At 39.8% G+C, this 24,214-nt stretch overlaps 2 protein-coding genes across 6 annotated transcripts; both read left to right on the plus strand.

Annotated features, from left to right (window-relative positions):
* The first annotated feature begins 1,453 nt into the window (after window positions 1–1,453).
* Window positions 1,454–8,570, plus strand: LOC116204596 (G-type lectin S-receptor-like serine/threonine-protein kinase SD1-1). 5 transcript variants are annotated; one of them, XR_004156375.1, is made up of 10 exons: window positions 1,454–2,201; window positions 3,095–3,741; window positions 3,851–3,958; window positions 4,086–4,225; window positions 4,332–4,542; window positions 4,622–4,859; window positions 4,973–5,123; window positions 5,260–5,430; window positions 5,901–6,015; window positions 6,394–8,570. XR_004156375.1 is itself a non-coding variant. In XM_031536754.1 (9 exons), the coding sequence occupies exons 1-9, from the start codon at window positions 1,582–1,584 to the stop codon at window positions 5,940–5,942; spliced, it is 2,328 nt and encodes a 775-aa protein (XP_031392614.1). In that variant the 5' UTR covers window positions 1,454–1,581; the 3' UTR covers window positions 5,943–6,369. The 5 variants fall into 5 exon arrangements, 4 of the variants coding, with proteins under 4 accessions (XP_031392614.1, XP_031392612.1, XP_031392613.1 ...); XM_031536754.1 differs by lacking the exon at window positions 6,394–8,570 and having other exon boundaries at window positions 5,901–6,369; XM_031536752.1 differs by lacking the exons at window positions 5,901–6,015; window positions 6,394–8,570 and having other exon boundaries at window positions 5,260–5,825.
* A 12,189-nt stretch (window positions 8,571–20,759) lies between these two features.
* Window positions 20,760–24,214, plus strand: LOC116204597 (G-type lectin S-receptor-like serine/threonine-protein kinase At4g27290). The gene is made up of 7 exons (XM_031536756.1): window positions 20,760–22,164; window positions 22,241–22,348; window positions 22,499–22,632; window positions 22,736–22,922; window positions 23,049–23,289; window positions 23,381–23,531; window positions 23,620–24,214. The coding sequence occupies exons 1-7, from the start codon at window positions 20,865–20,867 to the stop codon at window positions 23,905–23,907; spliced, it is 2,409 nt and encodes an 802-aa protein (XP_031392616.1). The 5' UTR covers window positions 20,760–20,864; the 3' UTR covers window positions 23,908–24,214.

Consider the following 24,214-nt stretch of genomic DNA (forward strand, 5'->3'; position numbering starts at 1 on the left):
GGAAGGAACGGAGTACACTTCGACTGAGATTAGTTTAACTCTACTAGAAGGCCGGTAGATCCGGATAATATCTTTATCGGCAGAGAAGAATCCCATATCCATGGTTTTCTTTTTTCGAATGAAATCATGAAGTGTTCTCAACACACTGGCTTCACGGTCTGGTTTATGTATTTACATTGCATTTATGTCAGTTGATAAATTGAAATTGCTTGGAGAAACTGGGGCCAGAAAGTGATTTTGATTTTGATTTTTTTTTCAAGAATGTACTAATACCCATGAATTTTATGTATTTGGGTTCTAATTGATGAATTGTGGGTCGGACCAGTGTTGAGCATGAGGTTAGAATTTGCGTGCTATCTGTTGATTAAGGTGAAATTTCTCCTGTCAAGAATGAGCTGAACCACGCCTTTCCCCTCACTAAGATATTTGTTGTACATCTTTGTCGAATATTCAGAATCGTAAGCAATTCCACATGATGTTAGGGCCTATGAATTGCTTGGACCAAATGGTATGTGGGTATAGCTGAATGGGCTAAAATCAAGCCCAAAATGATCAATGAAGACTAGCTTGCCCAAGCCCCGGCCGATCTATGCAAAGCGGGCTGGAGCAGATAACTCTATTGGGATGGCAAGACATATCGTGAAATGACTAGGTATCTTATGCATCCTTTGTACCACGTGACTTTGTATACGAACCAAAAATAAAATGCCTAAGCAGGGCGTAATCAAGCTGTCAGTCATTAGAGGGTTTGTTGAAATTTCCACCGAGTAGCCGTAAGCTATTGGCACTTTGATTTTTCTACCTTGCAGATACATGACATCTGAGGGCGAAAGGACGAGAAAAAGAAACAAAAACATAAGTACAAACCCGCAGAAATTTCAAACAAACATAGGTGACTTTTGTTAGTCACGGACACTTTATTGAGTTTGACATCTTGGCACTGAGCCAGTAAGCTGTTAGACGTATGTCCAATCCAAAATATCAAGATGATAGGATGATGAACCTAAATATCTTATATACCATAAAACTTCTTTTTATATTTTTCAATGTGGGATGACAACTCTCAACACATTAATGCCTTCTTTATCTGCTATAGTGATTTCATAAAAAGTTGACAAACAGGTACAAGAGAATAACAATTGGATAATCTTCCAGTCGACGACTAGGAATTGAATTCCTAATATGAGAATTGGGGACCTCTTAATTTTTTTTTCTTTTTTTGGCTCGAATGTGACCTTTTGATTCTGAGCCAATACTTATTAGGATTGGGACATTCATCTTCTTATTATGCCACTATCGATTATTTGGCGCCTTACGTCAAAGTCAACGCGTCCCTTTCCTGCCAAGTTGATTTTCTCATATCTCAAGAAGCTCAAATTTGACTGGTCATTGATTTTTAAAATAATTAAATACGTAGAATAGTTGACTTCTCAATCAGCGGTCTTAATGATGCTCTTAGTAGGTTAGGAGACAGACATTTGAACGCCAATCTTTACGAGTGCATGCCCTGTTTTATTCAGCACTCATAGAGTCATTAATTGATGCAACTGTGAAGCCGTTCGAATCAATCTCGAACATGAAATGAGATTTCTTCGGTCGTCCACCCTACTCTGGTCGTTTCTAGCTTCACTGTTGCTACTAGAATTTTGTGCATCTATGGACTCACTTAACCAGTCCCGGCCGATGAGTGAGGGTGACACGTTAATCTCCGCCGGAGGAAAGTTCCAGCTGGGATTCTTCAGTACAAACAACTCGAGCAACCGTTATCTCGGGATTTGGTTCCACAATATCCCAGCTAGTACGATCGTTTGGGTTGCAAACAGAGATAAACCCCTCGGTGGCTCGCCGGGTAGTTTGAAGATCGAGCAGGGGAATCTAACCATCGAAGACAGTTCCGGAGAAGCTGTTTGGTCGTCAAATTCTGGGAATCTATCCTCGAGCAGCATAATTGCGACGCTCCTTGATTCAGGGAACTTGGTTTTGAAATATGATAACTCGGAAAGTTATCTCTGGCAGAGTTTCGATCATCCTACTGACATGTTGTTAGCGGAAATGAAACTTGGATGGGACTTCAAGGTTGGGTTGGAGCGGCATATTAGGTCGTGGACGAGCATGGAGGATCCTTCTCCGGGACGGTTCTCGTACAGAATGGACATCCGGGGATTTCCACAGATTAGGCTTTTCGAGAGCAACACCACAAGGTATTACTATGACACATCTATAATTGCAGGGCGACTTTCTTTTCGATTATTTCCTGTTTGATAGGAAAAGTTTTGATGATACAATTGCAAGAATGGTATATAAGAAAGATGATTGTCCACTGAATTATATGATTAAATAGGAAACAAATGAGCTGATACTAGCCGATCTGTATGTCCATTCCAATTAGATGAAACCAGTTTATCCATTATTTACCATCACTACAGAAAAGTAGTTTATTAGCAACTAAATGATCAATTTTAGTTGTTAAAAGTCGCATTTAACAACTAAAAATATATTTCAACTATACATATATTTAGTTGCCAATTATTTTAGCTACTAAGCTATTACAACTGAAATTCAACCAAATTATTTTAATTGGTATAAACTTTAGCAACTATATTTTGTTCTTTAACAAATGAAATTGTAGTTGCTAAAGAGTTTATTAGTTGCTAAATGAATTCTTTAACAACTAGATTTTTCACTTTATTGAGAGATAAAATATAGTTGCTATAACCTATAACAACTAATAAAACTTAGTTGCACATTAGTTGCCACAACTCAGTAGTTAAAGGGCATGGCAACGAAATATATGTATGATTGGAAAATATTTTATTTGCTAAAAGTGTCTTTTTAGGAACTAAAATTGATTAATTAGTTTGTTGTGTGATTTGGTTGATAAAGAGCAATGTCATGCAACATCGATTTACGGTTGATAAAGGGCATGGCAACAAAATATATGTATGATTGAAAAATATTTTAGTTGCTAATAGTGACATTTTAGCAGCTAAAATTGATTAATTAGTTTGTTGAAGTGATTTGGTTGATAAAGAGCAATGTCTTGCAACATCGATTTACGGTGATGTTTCAATCTGTTCATGTTTGAACATTTTAGCAGGTACAGGAGCATTCCTCACTTTGGAAGTATCCAAGCAACTAACAACTTAGTCTTTATACCGACTTTGGTATATGATTCTCAGGAAGCTTACTATTCATATGTTCCCCATGACCAGAACACTTTGACGAGGTTTGTTATGAATTACACCGGCAAGCTCCAGCGTTACATGTGGAACAACCAAGCACTCAATTGGACACTTCTATATGAGTTACCAAGTGATTCATGTGACGAGTATGCAAAATGCGGTCCTAATGCAGTCTGTGTCACGGTGAATTCTCTGCAAAGTTGCAAATGCCTCACTGGCTACGTGCCGAAATCGGGCCAAGACTCGGACACGCTCAACCTGTGGTACTCGGGGGGGTGTACAAGGAAAAACCCATTTAACTGTTCGGGTCCAGAAGGTTTTAAGCGAGTGAAGAAGGTGAAATTGCCTGATTTGTTGCAGTTCGAGATGATCAATAGCTTGATCCAGGAATGTGAGCAAATGTGCTTGAGGAATTGCACTTGCACTGCTTATGCGAGTACCAGTGACAGCAGAGGTGGAAGAGGTTGTGTGCTTTGGTTTGGTGATCTTCTTGACATAAGGGAAATTAACGATTATGGGAATGAGGATCTTTTCATTCGGGTTATGGCCTCGGAGATAGGTAAACCATATGGAAAATTGATTTACTCGTGCAAAATTGTCCCCATTAAATTCTGCCTGTATCTTCAAGATAGTGAATTCGTCTTTTGCATTCCGAGTTATTCTAATAGAAGGAAATTCCAAGAGAAGGAAGTGGGTGCTTGCTGTGGCAGTAGTTCTATCTGTCGCTTCTGCAATGTTCTGTTTATGGGCTTTTTGGAGAAGGAGAAAAGGCGAAGGTACCTCAGTCTTCCCTTAGACTAGACTGCATTATATCGCTATATATCTTAAGAAAATTATGAAGTCTCTGTTCTATGGCAAGCCCAGAAATTATATTAGCTCCTAAAAAGGTGTTAATTTTAACAGGAGTAAGATTCAATGTTCATGCTGGAGAACAGGAGAATTTCGAGTTACCCACATTCGATGTGGTCATGATTTCACAAGCAACTAACAATTTTTCCCATTACAATAAGATAGGGGAGGGAGGCTTTGGTCCCGTTTACAAGGTCATCTCTTATCCTTCTCTAAAACGTACTGTATCAAAATTCATCAATATCACTTAGTTTGATCTTTCATCTAACTAATACTGATATTTTATCTCAATATAAACAGGGTCAGCTCCCCAATGGGCAAGAAATTGCTGCGAAGAGACTGTCAGAAACCTCTAGGCAGGGACTCAATGAGTTCAAAAATGAGGTCATGCTGATTGCTAAACTTCAACATCGAAACCTTGTGAAACTTTTGGGATGTTGCATTGAAGGAGAAGAGAGGATGCTAGTGTACGAGTACATGCCCAACGGAAGCTTGGACACCTTTATATTCGGTATGTACTATTCCATACGCAATTCAATTAGAATTAGCATATGTTATCCTCTCCCTAAGATTACAAAATGTCTTACCAGGTACAAAAAGGGGAAGTTGTCTAGCATGGCGGAGGAGATTAAATATCATAGTGGGTATAGCTAGGGGACTTCTTTATCTTCATCGAGATTCAAGATTGACGATTATCCATAGGGACCTCAAAGCTAGCAACATGTTGCTGGACAGTGAGATGAACCCAAAAATATCGGATTTTGGCATGGCCAGGACCTTTGCAGGAGATCAGCTCTTGGAGAAAACCAAACGAATAGTCGGCACTTAGTAAGTCATCAAAGAATGATATGCAACCTTCCTTATTCCAGCATACTCCAAATCCATATCAGCCTTTAAGAAGGAAAATACGTAATTATCTTGTTTTCACAACTGAAATGCAGCGGCTACATGTCACCGGAATATGCTGTTGATGGGCTATTCTCGGTAAAGTCCGACGTCTTTAGCTTCGGAGTGCTATTGCTCGAAATAGTGAGTGGCAAAAGGAACAGAGAGTTTCACCATACTGACAACCATTTCAATCTTCTCGGTCATGTAAGCTTCTTATTTAAAATTTAGTCCTGTTTCATATATAGAAGCTTTCCTATTTGATTTTCTTTTTCTTTCTTTCCTTTTTTTTTTTTTTTGGATAAGTACTCTGGAATTTCTTTTAACATGTTTCAACATGCAGGCATGGAAATTATGGATCGAGGGGAAAGCACATGAGCTGATAGACGCAAGGATGGAGGATTCATTCCCATTTTCTGAAGTTATGAGATGCATACAAGTCGGTTTGCTGTGTGTGCAGAAACGCCCTGAAGATAGACCTACAATGTCTTCTGTGCTTCTAATGCTTGACAGTGTGAGTGCAACACTTCTTCAACCTCAGGAACCGGGCTTTTATATGGAAAGGTTCCCTAATGGAAACAGCATTGTAATTAATGGAAGAGAGTACGGTTCAAATGAGATTAGTGAAACTCAACTGCAAGGTCGGTAGAATTGGGAACGAGCTTTTTCTGTTTTCTGATTCGCCGGAGAAAGATTTGTCATTTCAGCGCAATTTAGATAAATGGATTAATTCATATAGTTTATTCCTTGGAAGGCCTATCAGTTGTTTAGGCGAATTGGCCACAGAAAACGAAGATTAGCCTTTCCCATGCCACAGTCAAAGGGACTAGATGGATAAAATTGTGATTTAAGCATACTCTTTTCATGAACTCGGAGGTTTGGAGGAAGCTCCGCTTGAGATGCCGCAAAGTTTCCTGCATAATTTGATCTATCTCGGCCCAACAGTTGGGCACTTTTATCCTCTTTTTTTTTTTTTCCCTGCAGAAGAATGATATCTCCGGAGAAAGACGCAGATATTTGGTTTAGACAAAACGGAGCTTCGAGAGCGATGCAAGAAAAAGTTTGGCATCTTTCCAAGAATAAACGATTCTCCGTATAGGTAGAGTGCTCTGTACATGGAAATTTCACATGATAGCGTTTTCCAATTTGATATCTGAACATCAAAAGAATTCTGAGTCAACTTTTCTGTTTAAACAATGATATACGTAGCAATACAATGAGCTTTCCCATTTCACTTAGGGTCGCAGAATTCGCCTTTAATGAACCTTCCTCGGTCCTCTCCAACTTTTTTCTGGTCATTGTTAGCTTTGCTGTCACCTGTCGCAATTATTAGGGAAGTCAATCCCGGATATAGTGGCAATTGATATTGTGTTCTTATTTCCTTGGTTCTTCCCTTGTATCTTTTCCTATTCATTTTAATTAGCTAGTCATATATTATCTTTCCTTCTTAGTCTTCTGGTAATTGATGTACATATAGGAAAAGGATCTACTATGATTCTGTGTGAATGAGAATACGATATTCTCTTTTCTCCAAAATTGCTATGGTATCAGAGCAGAAGAATTTCTGAGAACCGTGAGAGAGAGTGTAAGAATGAGCAGCAGCAAAGGGAAGATGGTTGATATCACCTCGCCCTATTTCCTTAGCACAGCAGACGGCACAGGAGCTGTGCTCGTGACCTGCAAACTCACGGGCACAAACTATTTGACTTGGTCAAGGGCCATGTTGAACGCTTTACAAGCCAAAAATAAGCTTGGTTTCATTGATGGAACCCTGCAGAGACCAGTAGAGACGGCAGAGGAGTTTGGAGCATGGAAGATTTGCAATGCTACGGTGGTTGCTTGGATTTTTAACTCGTTAGATACGAGTCTACATGCCAGTGTTGCTTATGCAAGTGAGGCTAAAGCACTCTGGGATGATCTGAAGTAGCGTTTTTTTCAAGGGAATGCAACAAGAATTCAGCAGATCAAGGCTGAATTGAGTGTATTGCGACAAGATGGACTCACAGTTGGGAAATACTACACAACTTTGAAGGGCCTATGGGATGAGTTGGATGATTACTCTCCAATTCCAAAGTGCATGTGTGATGCAGTAACTGAATTTGTGAAGCAGAAAGAAGAAGAAAAGATTCACTAGTTCCTGATAGGGTTGAATGCAGAAGTGTTTGGGACTGTACGTTCTCAAATTTTAACATATGATCCTTTACCTTCCATGGGCAAGGTTTACAATATGCTAATCTTAGAAGAAAGACAAAAGATGGCCACAACGAATCGAGATATTAACCTGGAAAGTACTGCCCTTGTAGCAATGGGCAGTGACCGACTAGGAAAGAAGAGCTGTAGCCATTGTGGGAAAATTGGCCATGAGCGAGTTGAATGTTATCGGTTGATGTCCTATTCTTATTGTCGGAAGAATGGACATGAGAGAACAGATTGCTATCGACTAAATGGTTATCCTGCTGATAAGGGTGAGAGGAGAAACAATGTTGGCAGGAAAGACACAAATTATCAAGGAAGAAAGCAGGAAGGATGGAAGCTAGCAAAGACAGAGGAACAACAAAGAGATGGAGCTCGGTCCGCAAGTTACTTGGTCAATGACAATCCTCATGTAAGTACGTGGAAAGGAGGAGCAATGTTTCTTTGCCAACAGAAATACACATTGGATATCTTAACTCAAACCGGAATGCTCGGAGCAAAACCAGCTATGTTTCCCATGGAGCAACAGCTTCGGTTATCTTTTGATGCGGGTTCTCGGCTTTCTGATCCTGAACAATATCGACGCCTCGTGGGACGTCTTGTGTATTTAACTATCACACGACCAGAGTTGTGCTATCCAGTTCATATTTTATCTCAATTTATGCAAGATCCGAGACAACCACATTGGGATGCAGCTATGCGATTACTTCGATATCTTAAAGGAATGCCAGGTCAAGGAATACTTCTCCAACCTTCTTCTCTTCACTTATAGGCCTATTGCGACTCGGATTGGGCTAGCTGCCTGATGACTCTTCGTTCTCTCACCGGGTATTTCATCACTCTCGGGGGTTGCCCCATTTCATGGAAAACCAAGAAACAAACTACGGTTTCCAGATCATCTGCTGAAGCCGAATATTGTTCTATGGCAAGTGTAACAAGTGAGATATTATGGTTAAAAAGCTTGCTTTGGTCTTTCAAGATCGAGCACTCCGAGCCAGTGCAATTATTCTGTGATAGTCAGGCTGCTCTACACATTGCTGCCAACCCTGTTTTTTACGAGAGAACAAAACATATTGAAATCGACTGTCATTTTATTCGGGAGCATCTACGGTCAAAAACCATTCTTGCTTCTCATGTGTCTACTCGTTTGCAACTGGCAGATATATTCACCAAGGCACTTGGGAAGGAACGTTTTTGGTTTCTTCTTGGCAAGTTGGGCATTCATGATATTCACGCTCCAACTTGAGGGAGAGTATTAGGGAAGTCAATCCCGGATATAGTGGCAATTGATATTGTGTTCTTATTTCCTTGATTCTTCCCTTGTATCTTTTCCCATTCATTGTAATTAGCTAGTCATATATTATCTTTCCTTCTCAGTCTTCTGGTAATTGATGTACATATAGGAAAAGGATGTACTATGATTCTGTGTGAATGAGAATACGATATTCTCTTTTCTCCAAAGTTGTTAGCCATGTCCACCTCTATAGGTTTACTGGTTTGCAATCTCTTGATTCTGCTAAACAGAACAAGTCCTGATATGGTTAGGTCGGTAGCGGCTCAATCTCATGTGAAGTCATTCAGTTCCATAATAATCAGATTAATTAGGAAGTGAGTGTGAGGCTCAGGTATACATATGAAAAAAAGTCTTGACAAAGATGCGCAGCATGCAAATTCGGTGTTAGAAAAAGAGGCAATGCAAAAGGTTGCAGCCCTATAATTGCTGTGACTACAGAACAGTAGCCTTAGTTTTTTCTTTTTCTTGGCATAAGCATAGTGATGTGATATCATAATTCTTGCCCCGTCTAAAAAAGGAGCATTATTCACTACCTTCTCAACTGAAAGTCTTGTGGCAATTTGGCCCTCTGTTCTTGCGAATTGAGCTTCTTATATTTTCCAAAAAGTGCAACACAGGAAAGAATAGTTCGTAGTCGGTGCAAATCGTATTGACATTCTCAAAATACTATACGAACTCAATCAATCAATCACCATGAACTTATTGTGAGAGTATTCCCCTAAGTTATGGGAAAGAATAGAAAAAGAAATTCAAGGAAATCAATTACAAATTGGACAATATACAATTCCACGGCCCTAATATAGCACATATTTTATATAGTTTCCTCAATATTATATATGTATTTATATATTATATTCTCAACCAATCATTCGCCAAGATATTTTATTAGACTGCCGTAATACCCCTGAAGTACATCAATCTTAAATTTATTTTATTAGACTGCTAGAATACCCCTGAAATTCAAGGAAATCAATTACAAATTGGAAAATATGCAATTCCACGGCCCTAATATAGCACATATTTTTATGTAGTTTCCTCAATATTACATATGTATTTATATATTACATTCTCAACCAACCATTCGCCAAGATATTTTATTAGACTGCTCGAATACCCCTGAAGTACATCAAACTTAAATTTATTTCGGTGTGAACTCTCGTATTCGAAAATTTAATTGGGTCCCAACTAATTCAGTCGAGCTGGAATGGTCCAGTAAGGGGTAAGCTCTCCCAGCGTAAATTTTCTGCATTTACAATAAATCGAACTCGAGACCTTACTTAAGTGGAATAAGCGTCGAACCGTTTCAATCAACCCATGTTTGTTACATCAATCTTAAATTTAATTACGAGAATGTTAATCAAAAGCTAACTGAATTATTAGGTGGCAAATTTTACCTATTGTACAGGAGTTTAAATTTCACTAAAAGCGCTTAATGATCTGGGTTAAGTCGATAATTATCAGTCTCAGGACATAAGTACGAATTGGACAACTCTTGATTTTATCGAGGAGAAAAAAAAATCTTGGCTTTATTTGAGAATAGAGGAATGACCTCAAAGCTTGTTACTACACAAAAGTTTTTTTTTTTTATTGTGTATCATGATATTTAGAAGCTCATTAGTCCCGACTAATTCAATTTGAGCCAGGTCGGCTTACTAAAAGGTAAAGCTCTCACAGCATGGATTTTTTCCATTACAAGACTCAAATCCGAGACCTTATTTAAGGGAAATAAGTGTCGAACTACTTCAATCAGTTCACGTTAGTTACAAGACAAAAGTTTTACATTGTGTTTGGATTAAACAATGCTTGAAAATTAACTGTTTATTAATAGAGTAAGTTGATCGTATTTGGTAAATGATAGATCTATAATACTTTAAGTTTATTGATGGCATCTTTTTAATGGTTCCCAAAATTTTTCATGTTTTCAACCTGTCTTTTTGGATATTATTATTTTTGAATGTATTCACATAAATAAACATGAAATTAAAAAAAAAGGGTGAGAAAACTCGAATGGTCAATCGAAAGAAGGGGCTAAGATGGCTCGTCGTCAGCAATCATAGTCCCAATGAAGTTGCCAATGGCATCAACCTTTGTGGTCACCGGTGACGTCGCCTAATTAGTCTGCGATGGTTGGCAACACAAGCCCAAATATCATGTAACATGGCCAGCGACAAGCCAAACTCCGGAAGACTTGGTCTATCATGGCACATGATAAATTTCATATATTGGGGAAGAGTATAAAGATAAATCTGCTCGTGATCTCTTGGATGGTCATATAGATAGGCTTATCATAAAATACAATATTAATTTCCAGGTTATATAAGATATATTATTTCCAATAGTCACATTAAGGGGACATGTCAATCTATTCAACAAGTGGGATGGGTTGTGATAATGGAGCAAATATTAATTGAGTATTATTCATTATAAATAAGTGACTCAGATGAGTGATACTAATTAAAATATTTTTAAGTAGAAAATTTATCTCATAACGGATTATCCCAAAATGCACATTTGAACCGTCGGACCCATAGAACCGGCCGGTTTTGAGCAAAATTCCATTGAACCGGCCTGTTCTATGGGTTTATTATTTATTGTAAAAATTGTTTGGTTGTATAAGAACTTGAACTCATGACCTCTTACTTCTCATACTAGTATATTACCAACCACATAATTTTAAAGTAAGAAATATTAAATATATTTATATTTTCTTACACTATTCTCGTATATTTTTGAAATTATCATACTTCTATCTTAATTATCATAATTTTTTTAATAATATAAATATTTATTTTATTTTAATTAAACGTGCGGTCCGACCCATCGAACCCCTGGTTGGACCCATAAACCCATAAACTCATATCCCTTCCGATTCATCATCCGGTCCGATTCTGATAACACTGGTATGAACAAAACAATTCTGTTTTCAAAATAAGAAAAGGAAAAAAATAACAAAGACGGACCGGATACAGTGAGATGACTAGTGAAACATACCCGCGCCCGCCCCCGCCCGAATTTAATATGCGTTTGGTCGTCCTAAGTCAATAATTACGTCATGGCTTTTGACTCTGTCTAGGCTTTTACACCAAGACAGAATTTAACAGCTTGTACTCAACAACGAATATATAATAAATAAGAAACCCGATTTTCAGTCTAAAAGCGAAAGTGGTTCCGTTCTTTTTTTGAAAAAATCGGCAGCGACGAAATTTATAGGAAATCACAGAGAAAATCAATTGAACTTCAGGCTTTGTACTATGTATATATATATATATATATATTTATTTATTTATTTATTTTTTCATTTCCATAATTATTTTGGGATATTGATTCTGATCACTTAAACATCTATATCCAATGTATAAAAATCGAGTCAGTACTTGAAAAGACATCATGTAGGATTCTTCCTCACTTCAGTTGCATGAATTTTCAATTAATTATCAGAAAAATTGTAACACATGGTGGAATATTATGGTGTCATGTTATAAAAATTTAAAAGTCTAAAAAATTAATTATGTAAGAAAAAGTGTAACATCCAAAAATAGTTTCGGCCTTTGAAATTCTTCGATAAAAATTAGCTCGATAGAGGTTATTGTCGTCCAAGGTTTGCCCATATCAGTTCTACAAAAGTCCAAATTTGACACACAATGGTTAATTGAAACCATTACCTTTTATCACAATAATTGAAAAGTTGAAATAAATTGTTAATTTGCTGAAAATATTGGGACTTTTTGTGCGGTTACCTCTTTTAATTTTTCCAAATTTTGGTTTTTATTTCTAAAATAATAATAATAAAAAATCACTCGATCAATGAGATGGCTGCACTGAACTAAGGGATAGGTTAGTGAAAGGGATAAATTGGGTTAAATTTGAAATGAAACAAGTTCATACTTTGTGTTTTATTCTACAACACCTTTCGTTCCTGTTAGTTTGACAATCGAGAGGCAAAGTTCTTTTCCTTTTCTGGTTGTACTACTTAGAAATGATAGGAAAGTTATTAAAAATCAAAATCTTTTAAAATCATAACGGTGCATTTGGTTTCAGAGTTAAAGTAACTTTGATTTTGATTATGGAAAATGACAAATATTGTGTAGTGCGTTGAGTTAAAATTAAAGTTAAAATTTTTTACTTGAGAAGTGTGTATTTTTGTTGTGTAGTGTGTTGAGTTAAAGTTAAAGTTAAAATTTTTGTGATTTTAACATTGAAAACAAACATGCCATAATAATCTATCCGTTTGTTAACCGCTTGGTTGGATCTCGGATTATGAAAGGTTATAGAGGGGCGGATATATGGACATAAATAGCTTCACTTATATTTATGTACAAAAATAGACAAAGATATAGATTTATCCTCCAAACTGTTAAAAATGCCATAGCAACACTAAATAGGATAAAAGAGCAGGTGATCATGACCACAAGATACAGCATAGTTACCAGTTAAGGAGAAATTCTAACATGATAAAAATTTAAAATAATACATTTGATACTTTCAGTTTAATTATTTAATATTTTAATTCAATTTTTTTTATAAAGTATTATACATTTGAACCAAAATACTAAGCACGCAAAATGAAAAATACAGTGTCGCCCTGACTTGTTTTCATGTTAGACGGACTGAGAAATTATTATATCAATGGACGCAATTTATCTGTTCAAAATTAAGTAAAATTACTTTAACTCCAGGACTAATAATAGATTGAACTTGAAGCCAACCCGTGAACTTATTATCTATATTGTTTATTTAAGCTACACAGAAGCAATAGTGGAATTTTGCTTTTTTCTTATTATTTTATTGTTTTAGCAAATAAAACTAAAGATTATGTCCGGGTAGGGTAAAGCGATGAAAATACTTTACAAAATTAGATTACATAAAGGAGGATATAGTGCATTGGCGCACGAATTCATATGGTAATAAAAAGTTTCAAGTTTGATACTTATTGTGTAACTACTCATGTCCATTTATTAGTTAATTATGATTTTTATTTTATTGTACCAGATCTACGAGACTCTTTTATAACTAGAAAAAAAAAAGTTACATATGAATGGTGTTCGGAGAAACACTAGGAAATTAGATCTATCTACAAGATTCGTTTTGAACCAAAGTTGGTGGAAACTCAATATAGATGCAATTTGGAGAGGCTCGGAGGCAGCCATAACTGGAACTGCAAAACCATAAACGGGGACATACTCTACTCACAGTTTGCCCCGACCACAGCACCTTCTCCACTCCACGCAGAAGCTCAGGCCATGCTTACTGCCACCTCTCTTTCGCACAATCTCGGTTGCTCGAAGATATGGCTCAAATCTGACGCTTTAATTTTATCTAATGCTTTGTTTGATCCCCGGCAGATTCCTTGGGATATTAAGAGTATTGTTTTAGACATTAAACTGCTTCTCCTTTCGTTCTCGGAATGGCTTTGTACTTGGATTCCTCGCTCCTCTTACCCTCATGCTCATGATCTGTTTCAGCTCAGTATCACATCCAATTTTGTCTCATTTTGTATGTTTGAGAGTTACCTTGTAACAATGCTTGGAATTAATAATAATACTCGATGTTTATCCAGCAAAATAAAAAATAAAAGGCAAATCCAAATAGGCGCGACTCTACAGGCAATAATGGCCAAAAAAGAGGGTGCAACCAAATTGTCGTTCGCGGGATCATTTGAATATAAAAATTCTGATAATTATTTAAAGAAAATTCTAACATGACTCCGTGTCCGATGACACGGAGCCTCTTACCATCGGATGCAACAGTTCTCACGGGGCCCAAGTTCATCCGACGAGGAAGATTACGTGTCCCGATGACACGAGTCATTGTAGCGGGGTCCTTATTTAAATGGACTTTCTTTTATCAAATGCAATCTCAGTACCAAAAATGACTGGACTCGCTTTCACACTATAGAATATAAATCCAAAGATAGTCCAAAGTTTTATTTAATTATTTTTTTTATCCTTTTGAATGGTGTTTCTAACATGAGATTGAGTCACCATAACACATTTGGTACTTTCCGTTTAAGTATTTAGTATTTCTACTTAAGTGTTTAGTACTTTTAATAATCGTGATTAGTATAAATATTTTTTACTTTTACTTAGTAGTTTATATTACGATTGAAGTGTTAGTATTTTGTATAATCCATCACAAATTACAAAAGCACTAAACACTTAAACTCAAATACTAAACATGAATTAACGTATCAAGCGTATCATTGTAACTCGATTTCATATTAGAATATTTACTTTTTTAAATTCCTCAAAAGCATGCATCGGGGTGTACCCATTTGCCTTTTACATCACGAAAGGCAAGGTGAGAAAGAAATACCAATGAAGGGACAAGAGTGAACCACGTCCATTTCTTGATTTGATTACTTGCATCCTACTCAACTAATTTGTAAGACTGATTCTTAAATATGACTACAATTTCAATCACCCCAATGACCCCTTGACATCTGAGTTTGTGTTGTGAATTGTATTCTATTTTATTTATTTTTAAAGACCCTTTTGGCATCTGGGATTCGCTCCTGTTGTCAGTCGTGTTTTACTTTCTCTTTTTTAAATCTTAGTGCACCAAAGTATGTTCCGCGAAGTTAATAAGAGATTAATAAGAAAAGTATGCAAAAGTTTCTTCACAAGTAAAATGGGATACGTTGGTCTATTCTTGCACGAAGAACCATTTCTCATGAAATCCTACAATCCAATACGTGATATCGTCTTATCAGAAATAACTGATTCCATTTATAAAATATTCATGCCAAGGAATAGTTCTAATGCGGCAGAAGAGATGGCAAATTGGTATTTTGAGAAAAATAGGTTATGACGACCCTGTCTCGAGGAAAACGGCCTCCGGAGCAAAACTCATAGCCTTTGGCTATGAAAAGACGAGATTTTGGCCGAATTCCATCATTTAGGGCCTCAAACGGGCATTTATGTTATTTGGGCGTTTTTGCAATTTTAGGAAAAGTTTGTCTTTCGTGCAATTTATGCATTTTTAATTTCTATTTAAGCTTTGTAAAACCCTAGGGTTAAAGGGAGTTGTCTTTTGATTAGTGAATAAAATTTAGAACTTTCGTGCTCTTTACCCAATCTCGGATTTGATTCGAGTTTGATGCATATTCCCTAATATTCGTATAATTAACAGGTGATAAAAGGTCGTAGTTCCGGTATTCGTGCTCAAATCAACGGGTCTTTGACAGGTTACTCGTGTGTACGCTGCGTCAGTTGGTATCAGAGCCGCGTTCATTCTTGGATCAACAATGCCGCCCTGAAGAACGGCTAATCAACGTCGTGTTGCGGAGGAGGACAAACTGAATCGGAGGATCTAGCATATCATTGATACCCAGCTGGTGGTACCGTTGGAGCGTAGGCTGGGTGTGTTTGTGGATCGCCTAGCCGAGAAGATGGGAGCGTTGCTGGAGGCCCAACAGGAGGTCGACTCGAGGCGTGGCCGAGTCCCTAATTCGACTGCGAAATTGGAGGAAATCGAGTATGATTCCAATTCTGAAGGGGACGCAACTTTGTTTTCGAAAGAGGATCCGTCTGATGACGCATTTTTAGTGGCGGGAGGCAATGGAGAGCCCGAGTTCGATGAGAAGGAGGAGATTGTGACAGGGAACATCAAGATTGGTGATTGGGTCAGTTAGGACCTGGCAAAGACTATGGATCCACGGGACGCATCTGTTGGGACGATTGCTTACATGAGTCCGGAGAGGATAGAGACAATTCAGGAAGCATATCACCTGCATAAGGTGGGAGTTGGAAAAAATAGGAGGGAAGCGAGGTTGAAGCCGGAAATTGAGAAGTATCGTACCTCGAATCAACAGTTGAGGACAAGAATGTCAGATGTCTCTACCAAACCAATCACTGCGGCATAGTATTTTGAGTCAGAATTTTTTCCAATCATCCATTTTGGAGCATGGGCGAACATCGGTTTCCGGTCACGTATGGAAGATGTGTATGTTTGTGTGGAGAATTTTATCTCTGGACTCCTAAGGCGAATTCGATGGCGAATTCTCTCCACCCAGGGGAGAATGATGCGGCAGAAGAGGAGGCAAATTGGTATTTCGAGAAAAATAGGTTATGACGATCCTGTCTCGAGGAAAATAATTAGTTTGGAATGAGGTACATGAGACTAAAGATTAATTAGTGGCGAGGTATATCGGAGGATTGCGGGTGCAAATTCAAGACACTGTTAATATGCTTGACCCACCCAATGTCTCGGCAACAACAATTTCGGGAATTCCTCCAGTATAGGAAGTAGTAGGAAGTAGTAGTGGTGCAAGTCGTCCTGGTGGTAGCGGTGGTGGTATTAGTGGAGTGAACCACCTTGCAGGAGGAGCCAATAGAAATACTGACAACACAAACCAGCCAAATAGACCAACAGGTAGTGGGATAAAGTGTTTTGGATGTGGCGAGGTTGGTCACAGGCAGTTCGAGTGTTGGAAGACCGCTGGCAAAAAGACATTTTTCGTTGACACGGAGAAGGACGAAGATGAGGATGTGGAGGAAGCCAAATATCCTGAATTTGATAGTGAGGAGGTCGTCAACGAGGAAGTTGTGACTGGAGACACAGGAACGGCACTGCTTGACGCCTAAGGTTGCAGACGACAATTGGCTAAGGCATAATATTTTTCAGTCCATGTGCACTATTCTCGGTAAGGTGTGTCGTTTTGTTATCGACGCTGGTAACTGCGAGAATATTGTCTCTGCGGAGGTAGTGAAGAAATTGGGACTCAAGACAGAGAAACATCCTAAGCCTTATAAACTGGCTTGGTTGAAAAAAGGGGGTGAGTTTAATGTGTCAAAACGTGCATCGGTTTCTTTTTCTATTGGCTTGAAATAAAAAGATGTGTGGTGTGATGTGGTGGCGATGGATGCTTGTCATTTACTGTTAGGGAGGCCGTGGCAGTATGACCCTCGTGTGATTCATGACGGGCGGACTAACTCATAAATTTTATGTTTGAAAATGTGAAGATTGTGTTAGTGCCCAGCAGAGAGACGAAGAAACCAACCTCTATGGGTGGAGAAACGAAGCTCTTGTCATTGGCGAGGTTCGAAGAAGAGGTAGACGAATCGCAGTTAATTTATGTGCTAATCGGAAAAGACGTGGCCGGTGAGGCGTCAATTCCAACCGCAGCCGCACCTGTAGTGGCTGAGTATGTGGATGTCTTTCCTGATGAGCTTCCCGATGGTTTGCCACCCTGGCGTGATATTCAACACCAAATTGATCTGGAGCCTGGAGCGGCACTGCCAAATAGACTCCATTACAGGATGAGTCTTGGAGAGCATGAGGAGTTGCGGAGGCAGGTCGAAGAGTTGCTGGCCAAGGGACATATCCGTGAAAGCTTGAGTCCCTGTGCAGTTCCAGCCTTGCTTATACCCAAGAAGGATGGCTCGTGGCGCATGTGTGTAGATAGTCGAACCATTAATAAAATTACGGTGCGATACAAATTTCCAATTTCAAAACTGAATGATTTGCTTGACCAGGTCAGCGGTGCAACGGTGTTTACGAAACTGGATTTGACGAGTTGATACCATCAGATCCGCATAAGACCTGGCAACGAGTGGAAGATAGCTTTCAAGACACGCGAGGGGTTGTATGAGTGGATGGTGATGCCTTTTGGGCTGTCTAACGCACCGAGCACCTTTATGCGTGTGATGAACTAGGCCTTGTGACCATTCATTGGCAAGTGCGTTGTTGTTTATTTCGATGATATTTTGATTTATAGTACTTGACCAAATAGAGTACCTCCAGCACTTGCGGGCAGTTTTGTGTGTGCTTCGCATGGAGAAATTCTATGCTGCCATGAAGAAGTGTGTATTCATGGCGTCGAAGGTCTTATTCCTTGGGTATGTGGTTTCCAATGAAGGACTGAAGGTAGATGAGTCCAAGAACGAAGTGGTGAAGCAATGGCCGCAACTGAGGACACTTACTGAAGTGCGCAGCTTCCATGGACTTGCGTCCTTTTATAGGCATTTCACCCCTCACTTCAACACAATTATGACGCCTTTTAACAGATTGCATGAAGGGTGGAAAGTTTGTGTGGACGGAGGAAGCGGAGAAGGCATTCCAGCTTATTAAGATGCGTCTTACGACTGCCCCAATATTAGTCTTGCCTGATTTTGCTCAGCCCTTTGAGTTACATTATGATGCTTCTAAAGTGGGTATTGGAGCAGTTTTGAGCCAGAACAACAGGGTTGTCGCATATTTCAGTGAGAAGCTTTCTGGGGCTAAGTTAAATTACAACACCTACGATGTGGAGTTCTATGCAGTGGTACAAGCAGTCAAACATTGGCGGCATTATTTGTTTCATCGGGAGTTCGTGCTTTATACTGATCATGATGCATTAAAACACCTTCACCGCCAAGATAAGGTGTCCCCATGACATGCCTCGTGGATTGCTTATTTGCAGCGTTTTACCTTCATGTTGAAGCACAAGTCAGGGGTGACGAATCGGGTAGCTGATGCATTGAGCCACATGGGCAATCTACTGGTTAATTTGCGTATTGAGGTACCTGGCTTTGATTGTTTTCGTGATTTGCTTGAGACTGATCCATATTTCTCTAATGTTTTGGGGAAAACTCGTGCTAGAGAGAAGTCAGAATTTTTGCTGCATGATGGGTTTATGTTCAAGGGCAACCAGTTGTGTACTCCAGATTGCAGCCTCCGTTTGCAAATTATCAAGGAGTTGCATGGAGAAGGGCATGTTGGGCGAGATCGAACGTTACAGTTAGTGCAAGGCTCGTATTTTTGGCCGACCATTTGCAAGGAGGTGGAAAAGTACGTGCAGAGGTGTCGGGTCTGCAACGTGTCCAAAGGGACAACTACCAACGCCGAGTTATATATGCCATTACCGATTCCATCGCGACCTTGGGAGGGTGTCAGCATGGATTTTGTACTGGGTCTACCGCGAACACAGGATGGTAATGATTCCTTCTATGTTGTTGATCGATTCTCTAAGATGGTGCATTTTATTTCTTGTAAGAAGACGACAAATGCTATTCGAGTAGCTCAGCTATACTTTCGTGAGGTGTATCGTCTTCATGGATTACCAAAGTCCATTGTTTCTGATCGGGATACCCGGTTCCTTAGCCACTTTTGGCGCAGTTTATGGAACATGGTGGATACACAGCTGTAATTCAGCAGTGCTTATCATCCCCAAACCGATGGGCAAACTGAGGTCATGAATCGATCTTTGGGTAACTTGCTGCGAAGTCTGGTGGGGGAGCATGTGAAGAGTTGGGACATCAAGTTGTGCCAAGCTGAGTTTGCCCATAATCATGCAGTCAATCGTAGCACGGGTTTTAGCCCTTTCCAAGTTGTGCATGCTGCTGTTCCCAAGGGTCCTCTGGATTTAATTCATTTGCCTAACCGATCTAAAGTTCATGGTAAGGTAGCAGATTTTGTGGATAGCTTGCGAGAGATTCATTAAGCAGTGTTTGAACATTTGACAACAGTTAACGCCAAGTATAAGCAAGCGACAGATAAGAAGCGCCATTCGGTGGAATTTGAAGTGGGTGATTATGTGTGGGCAATTCTTACTAAGGATCGATATCCTGCTGGGGAGTACAACAAGCTTTCAGCAAGGAAGATTGGGTCAGTAGAGGTGATCGAGAAGATCAATTCGAATGCATATTGGCTTAAGCTTTGTAAGGCAAATTCGCAGTGATTTTTCGATATTTAAGGCAAATTCCATCGTTTAGGGTCTCAAACGGGCATTTTATTGTTATTTGGATATTTTTGCAATTTTAGAAAAGTTTATTTATTTTTGTGCAATTTAGATTTTTTTAATCCCTATTTAAGTTTTGTAAAGCCCTAGGGCTAAGACAGTTAATTTTCGGATTTTATCAATAAAGTTGTGGAGCTACCGTGCTCTTTCTCCCAATCTCGGATCTGTTCGAGTTTGATACCTATTTCCTGATATTCGTAAAATCAACAGGTGATAGAAGGTTGTTATCTGGTATTCGTGCGCGAATCAACATATCGCAATTAGTTCCGCTGTGTCAGGTTCATAATATGGACAGTTACAAAAGCCCATCGGAACCCGACTCAACTCATAATTCCGACTTAACCGAGTCGACCTCTCAATTGCACACTCCCGAAGCTCCATATGCACAAAACCGGGAAAAGACGAATTCCGATAACACATTAAATTGAAAGCGCCATAATATTCCCGGGAAAGCAACTAACGGTGACGGCCTTTGAAAATTTTCTCAACATTGCGTGAAGTCACTTTCACATTGGAATTGTTTAAGTCAAAGTCTTCCCCAACTTCTGCTGACTATCTTAACTCCTAGAGATGTCAGTCAAACATGGCAAAAATTAATTAATCAATTTCTTTCTTCCACCTTATCAGATATACCTTCTGATTCCTCCCCATGTCGTGAAACTTGTTCACTGTCAATTATGTTGACAGCAATATCAGCCAACTTCATAGTTCATCCATAATCGCCGTCGTCTTCAATCGAAGAGCTATGGAGACCGCATGTTCCCCTTATTTCTGTTGCATTTTAATGACAACAGCCCTTCTGTTTGTATCGAGATTATGCGCACCCGTGGATACCATAACCTCGTCTAGTCCAATGAACGGCAACCAAACTCTGATTTCAGATGGAGGGACATTTGAGCTAGGATTCTTCAGCCCCAGGAATTCCGGCCCGGTGTACTTGGGGATTTGGTTCCATAACATCCCAACTAGAACTGTCGTGTGGGTGGCTAACAGGGACAGTCCCGTCAACGACTCGTCGTCTGTGGCTCTGAAGATCGGAAATGATGGAGATCTTGTCCTGGTAGATGGAACAGAAAGGATCATCTGGTCCTCCGGTATCGCAAACATTACCTCGAAAGACACAGTCGTGCCACTGTTAGACTCTGGGAATCTTGTCCTCGGAGACCAAGGCAGTATTAGCAGCTCGGATGATTACCTGTGGCAGAGCTTTGATCACCCAACCAATACTTTACTAGCAGGAATGAAGCTAGGATGGGACTTGAGAGTCAGTTTGGACCGGTATTTGACCTCGTGGAAGAGAGAGGATGACCCTTCCTTGGGTGACTTCACTTACGGGTTCGAGCTCGAGGGCTTGCCACAAAAGTTCCTCCGCAAGTACAATTCAAAGGTGATCCAGCGGAGCGGTCCATGGGAAGGGACCCGCTTCAGCGGCCTGGGCATGTCCTCCCTGTCAACCATCAGACCAAGCTTTGTGCAAACACCCGATGAGGTCTACTACACGTACAACGTCTCGAACAAGTCCACCATAACAAGAACAGTGCTGAGCCACACCGGATCACTTCAGCGCTGCCTGTGGAGCGACCAGAATCTGGAGTGGAGCGTCACGTATTCTATACCCAATGATGCGTGCGATGAGTATGGGAAATGTGGGCCCAATGCAATTTGCACCATAAACAGCCCTCGGATATGTTCTTGCTTAACTGGATATATCCCCAAATCTCCACTAGACTGGAGTGCGCTTGGTTGGTCAGAGGGATGCGTGAAGAAGAACCCATCGAGTTGTCCTGGGAAGGAAGGTTTTCGAAAGCTCAAGGGTGTTAAGGTGCCCGATATGTTGCAGTTTTGGATAAATACGAGCATGAGCCTCAAGGAGTGCCGAGACAAGTGCCTTAGCAACTGTTCTTGCTCGGCCTACTCTGTTACGGATATTGAGGGAAGAGGAAGCGGGTGTCTGATCTGGTACGGAGATCTTATCGATATGAGGCAGCTTAATGAGTTCTCAAGCAATCAGAATGTCTTCATTCGGGTAACAGCGTCAGATCTTGGTAATGCTTCCCGCTCTAATCGATTAGACCTTCCTAGTATACCCACAACACTAACTGCATTTCCTTATATCTGCAGCAAATTCAAATAGGAAAAGGTGGATAGTGGGAGCTGCTGTTTCTGCATCCATTTTTTTAGCTTTGATCCTGGCTCTCTTTGTTTGGGTAAAGTCGAGGAAAGTACGAGGTAGGTTTTCTGTTCTTTGCTTTTTGTAGTTTTCGAATCAAATCCTGTATGTTAACTATCATAACTCCGACGTTGTGAATGTCGCACCTGAATTAGTATTAATGCTTCTGTTTCGTAAATTCCACCCAAATCTTCCTTTGGGATTATCAGGGCGACATGTAGATGTTCACTCAGGAGATGATATAGAACTGCCGATGCTGAACTTTGTGGCTATAGCAAAAGCAACCGACAACTTTTCATACTTAAACAAGATCGGAGAGGGTGGTTTCGGGCCTGTTTACAGGGTAAATATTTCTGAATTCTTAGTAACTTTTGTATATCCATTCCATACTGAAAAAGCACTGTCTGTCCCAATATCCTATGATATATCGGTGCTAATTTCTTCAGGGTCAATTGCCGAATGGGAAAGAAATAGCTGTCAAGAGACTGTCGGAGAATTCCCGCCAAGGTTCTGACGAGTTCAAGAATGAGGCTCTGTTTATCGCGAGACTTCAGCATCGGAACCTTGTTAAGCTTTTAGGATGCTGCATAGATGGAGAGGAGAGGATGCTGATCTACGAGTATATGCCAAATGGTAGCCTCAATTCTTATATATTCGATACGCTTCTAACTGGTTATTACTTTTTTTTTTTCCGCTAAGAATAATTGTCAAGTTCTGTTTTTGTTTTCGGGAACTCACTATCCCCAAAATTTGTCTCAGGTAATGTTACAGCAGCTAACTCTCTTGTGTGGAGAAGGAGATTTGATATCATCGTCGGAGTTGCCCGTGGGCTTCTCTATCTACATCGAGATTCGAGACTGAGAATTATTCATCGGGATCTCAAAGCTAGCAATGTCTTACTTGACAGCGAGATGAACCCAAAAATATCGGATTTTGGCATGGCTAGGGCTGTCGGAGGCGATCAAATGTTAGAGAAGACAATGAGAGTGGTTGGGACTTAGTAAGTTGCTAAAATTTTCATTCACCATATAAGATTTACTGATCGGTTTCCACTGGTAACTTCAAGCTAATCTATTGAAATCCGACTGCAGCGGGTACATGTCACCGGAAAATGCAATAGACGGGATATTTTCAACGAAATCAGATGTTTTCAGCTTCGGAGTACTGGTGCTGGAAATCATAAGCGGGAGAAAGAATAGAGCGTTTCGTCACCCCGATCACAACTTCAACCTTCTTGGACACGTAAGTAGCTTCATACTTACGGTTCATACTGTCATACACTTTCTTCCATAAATGGTGCAAGGTAGATTGAAAATGTGGCATCTTTTAGCCTTGGAAACTGTGGCTTGAAGGCAAAGCGTTTGAGCTAATCGATGAGAAGATGGAGGACTCATTCGCAGTGTCGGAAGTGATGAGATGCATCCAGATTGGGCTTCTGTGCGTTCAGAGACACCCTGAGGACAGACCGTCAATGGCATCAGTGATTTTGATGCTGGACAGTCAGAGTGCAATGCTGCCCCAACCCAAGCAACTGGGCTTCTTCGACGAGAGGAATCACGAGGACGTGGATTACTCTCTATCAAATGAGATGACCATTACCCAGATAGAAGGCCGTTGAGATCAAACTGATGTCGTGTGTTCTGATTCTCTGCTCTGTTATGTCAATTGGCAGGTTCTAAGAATATGGTGTACGCCGGGTTTCCCTAAACATTAACAATGTATGTCGTCTGTGAACAACTGCCCGATTTATCTCGCATTGTAGCATATTTATGTGGACCCTCATCTCTTAGACAACAATACAGAAGTCTCTGCAAGGCACAAGTTTCTCCAAATCCGCCAAAGTAGTGTCGTCAAAATGCAGTTCTTCTGATAGCCGTCAACCAGTTCGTAAGCTGTAAGAACTTCGATATTCTCCAAGTTCGACT

The sequence above is a fragment of the Punica granatum genome, chromosome 4, assembly GCF_007655135.1.
Source record: "Punica granatum isolate Tunisia-2019 chromosome 4, ASM765513v2, whole genome shotgun sequence".
Taxonomy (NCBI): domain Eukaryota; kingdom Viridiplantae; phylum Streptophyta; class Magnoliopsida; order Myrtales; family Lythraceae; genus Punica; species Punica granatum.

What these genes read in the sequence shown, in the direction of transcription:
- LOC116204596 (XM_031536752.1), top strand. Translation starts at nt 1,582, where the DNA reads ATGAGATTTCTTCGGTCGTCCACCCTACTCTGGTCGTTTCTAGCTTCA. An exon ending in CTTGGACACCTTTATATTCG is followed by an intron (nt 4,543 to 4,621) that starts GTATGTACTATT and finishes ATGTCTTACCAG; the next exon opens with GTACAAAAAGGGGAAGTTGT. An exon ending in AAACGAATAGTCGGCACTTA is followed by an intron (nt 4,860 to 4,972) that starts GTAAGTCATCAA and finishes ACTGAAATGCAG; the next exon opens with CGGCTACATGTCACCGGAAT.
- LOC116204597 (XM_031536756.1), top strand. Translation starts at nt 20,865, where the DNA reads ATGGAGACCGCATGTTCCCCTTATTTCTGTTGCATTTTAATGACAACA. An exon ending in GGTAACAGCGTCAGATCTTG is followed by an intron (nt 22,165 to 22,240) that starts GTAATGCTTCCC and finishes TTATATCTGCAG; the next exon opens with CAAATTCAAATAGGAAAAGG. An exon ending in CTACGAGTATATGCCAAATG is followed by an intron (nt 22,923 to 23,048) that starts GTAGCCTCAATT and finishes AATTTGTCTCAG; the next exon opens with GTAATGTTACAGCAGCTAAC.